This window comes from Fulmarus glacialis, unplaced genomic scaffold, assembly GCF_000690835.1.
Source record: "Fulmarus glacialis isolate BGI_N327 unplaced genomic scaffold, ASM69083v1 scaffold7305, whole genome shotgun sequence".
Lineage (NCBI taxonomy): Eukaryota > Metazoa > Chordata > Aves > Procellariiformes > Procellariidae > Fulmarus > Fulmarus glacialis.
In genome coordinates this window covers 56154-62082 of record NW_009214879.1, presented here as the reverse complement: position 1 = coordinate 62082, position 5929 = coordinate 56154, and the positions used below count along the sequence as shown (strand labels likewise).

Genomic DNA, 5929 nt, shown 5'->3' with positions numbered 1-5929 from the left:
TCAGCAGGATACTTGGCTGCAGTGGTCATTTAAAGCTTCATTCTGTACCTCTAATAAAGACTCCAGGGAAACTTGAGACTGAATTTACAGAACAACCACCCTCCTACTTACTAGATTCCCACTTCGGTGCCTCAGCCCAGGCTGTGCGTGCCTGCTCGCAGCGATACTCAAAATGCAGATGTTTTTATCTCAAATTATGAAAGTACACCATATGTATGCTTACATTGTAATTTATCTCGCTGTTCTCAAGGCAGAAAAGCTAACAGGATGTGAGGGCATTCAGTTTGCCACACAAGTAGCCTTTAAGGAATAATTAATCTGCGGTTTTCCTCCAAGCTTGAAGTGACCTGCTATACATCCCTTCTGTTTGTATACTGCAGCACGTATGTTAAATCATATGGTAGATAGGCAGCCCCCACAGTAACTAGATGCTTTTTCATATTACAAAAATAAAGGATCAAATCTATCTCTGTTGGAAGTTAAATAAACAAGTGCCAAAAGGTTCCACTGGTCCCACTTTCCTGTACTTTGTAAATCATCTGCACTTATACAAGCTGTTTTCAAATTTCCCATACTGATACAACAAAAGGATTTTTATGGCCAACTGTCAAAATGATAGAAACGGAGAGCCAGGCAGATCTTTAACTCCAGTGGTACCGGAGCATCCATGGGTGTGGTGGGAGAAATCAGCTACAAACCACATCTTGTTCTCACCGACAGCCTGAAAAGCAAAACAGGTGCAGCGCCCTGATAACAACTGATCAGCCCAGCTCTGTTCTGCCTGATACATGTTATGTATTATTGAATGTAATTCTCAATTGTTGATTTATTTTGGTGGTTGTAATCGTTGCCTGGGGCAGAACAAAGCTGCCCTACTACAATATGCCCTCAACATTGCACTCCACCCTCCCGGACTGTGTTAAAACTGAAGAGATGAAATCTTTGTACTTTACACTTGTTACTGCTGTAAACTGCAGTTCCTAATGATGCATATGATACATGTGCACTGCTATAAACTGGATTTAATAATGATGCCCATGGTATACAAACGTGTACAGAAGCACAGCAGCGAGCAGAGCAGATGCAAGTCTCAAGCCATGAACGTGAGCTCCTGAACGGGCCGAATGCACACCGTTCAGTTAGGTGCCATCCTGCTTCGGTTTCCCTCCCAGCGCCATTCCAATAAAAGACTGCCACAATATTGATTGGCCACACAAGATCTTCTCACATCGGACACAGACGTTCAAGCTTAGCCCTTCTTTGCAGTTTTTTTGTCAAAGAGCAGTTGTTAGGTAAGCAAAGTATATAATTTGCTGCACCAGCCTTGCCTATGTTTCAGTTTTGCAGTAAACGTGCTTAGTGAGACAAGAGCTGTACTTCTGTATGGTTTTTTACCAGACTTTTGATTTAAGATGACTATCTGGGCTCAATTCTTTCGCAGGGGGAGGGGAGCGGGTGGGTGCCATATTTTCTGATGGAAAATAATTCCAGAAAGGAGGGATGCAGGTAGAAGGAAAATACCCGAATCCATTTCACAGGAGAAGCAATGGCAGCGGAAAGTGCCACCGCTGGGGAGAGTTGGCCTCGTCTTCCTAACCCAGCCTCCTGACCACACCCGGTGACTCAGGCTCAGCATCCATTATGCACCACATGAAATCTGACCTTCGGCGCGTACCCCTGCCAGCAACCCCCATCTGTTGTATCAGAAAGCAATCACCTGATGCTCAATCTCATTTCGCTCATTAGTCCCTGCCTGCAGCTTGTGTACACAGAATTAAAAGTTCATGCATCCTGCCTCTTCTGAGGGCTGTGAGTCATCTGTAAGAGCTTTGGTATCGCAAGGGTGTGACTGAGGTGGTGGAGCTCTGCGCAGTGGGAAAAGAGTTGTAGTAGAAATGGATGTTACGATGTGCTGTAAGTCCTGCAGGAGTACGTGCCGGAGTCACTTCGTTTAAGTAGAGGCTGGTGTGTTGGGACTTTCTGCGACATGCGTGACTGAAAGCCGTTCTGGAAAACTAGAAGCGCATTCTTTGTTGAGGCTTCCTGAACCATAGTATTAAACAGTACTATTGACCCCATACTCAATACTCTGATGCAGCTTTGCATTAACTTCATTAATCAACTTCAGCATCACTTATCCCCCTATTTAAACCAAATAAAAAAGACAGCCCATTGAATCAACTTCTGGATACACAGCAACTGTGCAAGAACCCACAGCCACTTCGGTATACCCAGGGGCTCTTACAGACTGCGATTTTATTAAGTGCAAAGGTGGCCCATGCTACAGGATTTCTCTCTCTTTTCGTGCGCCCTTTTCTCTACCCTACACGTTCGGCAAGCCACGCAGCGGGGCAGGAGCACCCCACGCTCGTGACTCCCGTGGCGATGGCGGCTTCTCTGACCAGCCCAGCCGCGAACCGCATTGCAGGGCTAGCACAGGAGGAGGCACCTGGGGCTCTGGCATGGGTTGTGGGAACTGAACCCGCGTGGCTCAGAGAGGAGGGACGAGGTGGCTGCAGAGCCCCGACGACACCGTCTGCTCCAGGCAGAGGCCTCTGAGTGAGCGTTTTTTTTTCTCCTGGGGCAGCAGCAAGTGACTCACCAGATGTGGTGGTTGTGCCCAGACATCTGGAATCCTCCTTGGAGAGTCAGTGATGAGTTAACACAAACCTGAATAAAAGTCAGGGATCCACTTAATCCTTCTTAGGCTTTGGGGTTTCTCCCCCACCTTTCCTGACTTTCTGAAAAGACTCTCAAGCTTTTAAACAAGTACCATTTTCTCCTAGCACCCAAAAACTCCGGTTGCGTCACATAACTCTCCAGACCAAGCTGCTAGGATAGGGCACTGCAAAGGAAGGAGCAAGGAAGGAACAGTTCAGGTCTCCGATTAATGCTTCATGTGTCACAGAGTGAGAAAAGGTAGCACAGACAACATAATAGTCACTCCAGTTTTAATTGATATACCTGGCCTCCACCTCTTCTATTTAAAAATAAATTCTCTGAGCTAATCAGCATCTGGCCTTTGCTTTTCCTGTCTGTGAAAGACTGAATATTCCCCGAAGGGCTGAGCATCCCCCGGCGTGCAACAGGAATTGAATCAGCCCCAAGGCAAAGCACCATCCAGTGCATGACAGAGCAGGAATTGGCGGTATACCAAAACCCCCAACAAACCAAAACAAAAAAAGAAAAGGAGAAAGCCCTTCCTCTTCACCTTGATCCTTATTTGATCCTCATTCAGAGATTTAGGTTTTAAGAAGGCTTCTAGAAAACTTTATTTGAAAAGGTTAGAATCTCACGAGCAGACTCTGTGCATCATGGCTGTGCAGAAAGGAAAAACAGGTCACAGTATGGAGGCGTGCAACATGACTGAACAGAGATGTGAGGAATTATGTACAAAAATTTGGAATAATCCTTTCTGACATAGCTCGAACCAGGAAGCAGCCGGAGCAATAGGGATGCTACAAATTTGACACCTAGATCTGACATTTCACAGGCTGGTGTTTCAGTTACCGTGGTTAATTTAATTATTTACAGGGATGCTGTTTACCTTTTTTCTTGCGAGTCAGCTTCAAATTTAAATGTGAACTGTTACATACGTGCATTCACAGCATGCCAATAGTTGAGTGTTTAAAATTTCAGGATGAAGACATTACCAGATCTGCTACACATAAAATTTGTATTTCATTTGTCATTTACAAATATATATCAGTAGCTATTGTCAATATAACTGTTTTAAATACAGTAGCTACATACAGCTGTGGATGTTGCAGCATGACAGCAGGAAAAGCCAGCATGTGAATTTCCCTACTAAAAAAAAAAAACCTCACTCCCACACCTAGCAAACATAAAAAGCTGTGTGAGGTGCAGTAATCAGCACCGAGGTAATCAGTCTTGGGAACCCAGGAGTTCATAGATTTTATAGTATCTGGAATATCTGACCATCCAGCCATATAATTATATGCGCTAGATAGTGGAAATAGCGGGTTTTGAGGATGACCTTGAAGAGGAGGTTTCTGAAACAGCACATTAACTGTGAGAGAGGTCTCTAGCAGGACATCAGGCGTGCTGTTTTCCAGATCCTATCCTTCGGGCAAAATGAATCTTGTAAAGCAAGATTAATGTGTGCATGGGGAATGAAACAGGTCGGTGAACAGGAGAAGGATTTCAGGATAAAACAGTACGTTTGTGGGGAAACAGATGCATCCTGCAATCCCCACTTAACAACGCTGCTGGCTCCTCTCAGGGGCCTCATCAGCGTGCCTCTCGCAGCACGGAGGCGAGGCGGGGATCAGCGGCGCTTGGCTGCTTGGAGAGTGAGTGACTCACCCTGCAAACAATCAGTGAACAGTCATAACAGAAACCTTCCACCTGGGCATATGCTCCTTAACATTGCATTAGTTCTGCCTCCCCTGAAGCAGTGGCCGTTTCTATGTCTAATTAGCAGCTGGGGAAACTGAGGCACGGGGAGGATGTGGCAGCCTAGGTGTACACGCCCACTCCGTGACAGAGCTGAGGATATTATCCAGACCTCCTGCCATTCACTCCCAAGCTTTAGCCACAATATAATTTCCCCAGACTTTCTCAGAGAAAATCTATGCGGCAGTTCATGCTCAAATGTAGACTGAAAATAGTTCTCTCTTACCTACATACATCACCCCTTCTTTAGTCTTCTCTGCAGCCTCCGTCACTCCCTGCTTGGTCTTTTCTGCAGCAGCCACCACACCTTCTTTAGCAATGGAGAAACCCTTCTTAAAGACATCCATTCTTCTCGCTTGCTAGGGTATTACCCGGACGATCTGAGCGAGGGACAGCAGCAAAAAGCACCTCCAGACCAGGACTGCAATATGCAGCCTGACCCTCCGTGGATACTCTCTGCCAGCCTCTGTCTTTGCTCTTACTCCTCCTCTGGATGAAGGCAGTGTGGCAAACCTCACAGCCTTTGCCGGCTCTTATTGATGAAGTGCGCTGCAGCGTAGCCAATGCCTGTGAACAGCTGATACTGAAATATTAATGATATGGATCTGCTTGGGAAGATTTAAGAAGGGAGGGGGAGAGGGGGAGAAGGAGGACATCGGTAGGTAAGGGACTGTCTGGAAAGCTTTTAAAATATGCTGCAATGCTCTCACTCAAGGATGCTCTCATGTGAAGAGGGAGACTTTTTATCAGAGCTGAGTTCCTGAAAGGGCATCTCCTCGAGGCTGCAGCAGGAGGCAAGCACCAGCTCTCCTGGGTTCCCAGAGGCTGGAGAGCCTGTAAAGCTGGTAGCAGGCAAACAGGGTCAGGTTTCTTGGTCTGGCAATTACCAGAACTGTAACAAGAACATTATTTCTAGTAAATACTGAGAGAAAAAGTTCACTACTGAGTGAACCAGCTAGAGCTTGGTGCTTACGTGAAGGAAGCTGGACGTCCCACCGGCCATGTTTGTCACGTCTGAAGTTGGCCTCTCAAGGCATTTAGTATAAACCATTTTTGCTCAGCTGCACATCCCGTTACAATGGTTCATTTCTGAAAAAATCCAATGCTGTTGGGGGAAATCCTGTTTCCTATTTGTTTCTCTGAGCTGCTGCAGACAGAGCTCTGCCGCTGCAGAGCGAGATGACGTTTTACACCTACGCCATCACTCACCTCGGAGGCCTGCGCCGCAGAGCGCGGCGAGGCGAGAAAATCATCCCGCTGAGAACTGACTGGGGAAATCTTACCGTTTGCAGAGAACTTGCATCCAGCCTCAAGGCCTTGCTAGGACAAAATACCAAAACGTATGATCGTTAATCACAGTTGGATATCCTAGTGTGCTTAAAGTTAAACTCTAGCTAAATTGTTTTCTGAAGTAGGTTTTGAGTGGCCCAAATCAGCTATTGTCCCACTAGCACAAACTGAAATCCAATGCAAGCACCCGTGAAAGCAACTGCTGGTGCAACAAGGTGATTAT

The 5929-nt window shown here is 46.2% G+C and overlaps 1 protein-coding gene across 1 annotated transcript in view; it reads right to left on the bottom strand.

The window, feature by feature from the left end:
- SNCG (synuclein, gamma (breast cancer-specific protein 1)) overlaps positions 1–4959 on the bottom strand; it is a 16772-nt gene extending 11813 nt beyond the window's left edge. The window contains exon 1 of the mRNA XM_009578730.1: positions 4643–4959. Within this exon, the coding sequence (XP_009577025.1) occupies positions 4643–4763 (121 nt within the window). The 5' untranslated portion in view covers positions 4764–4959. The remainder of the gene's footprint in view (positions 1–4642) is intronic.
- Between the last annotated feature and the right edge of the window lie 970 nt (positions 4960–5929).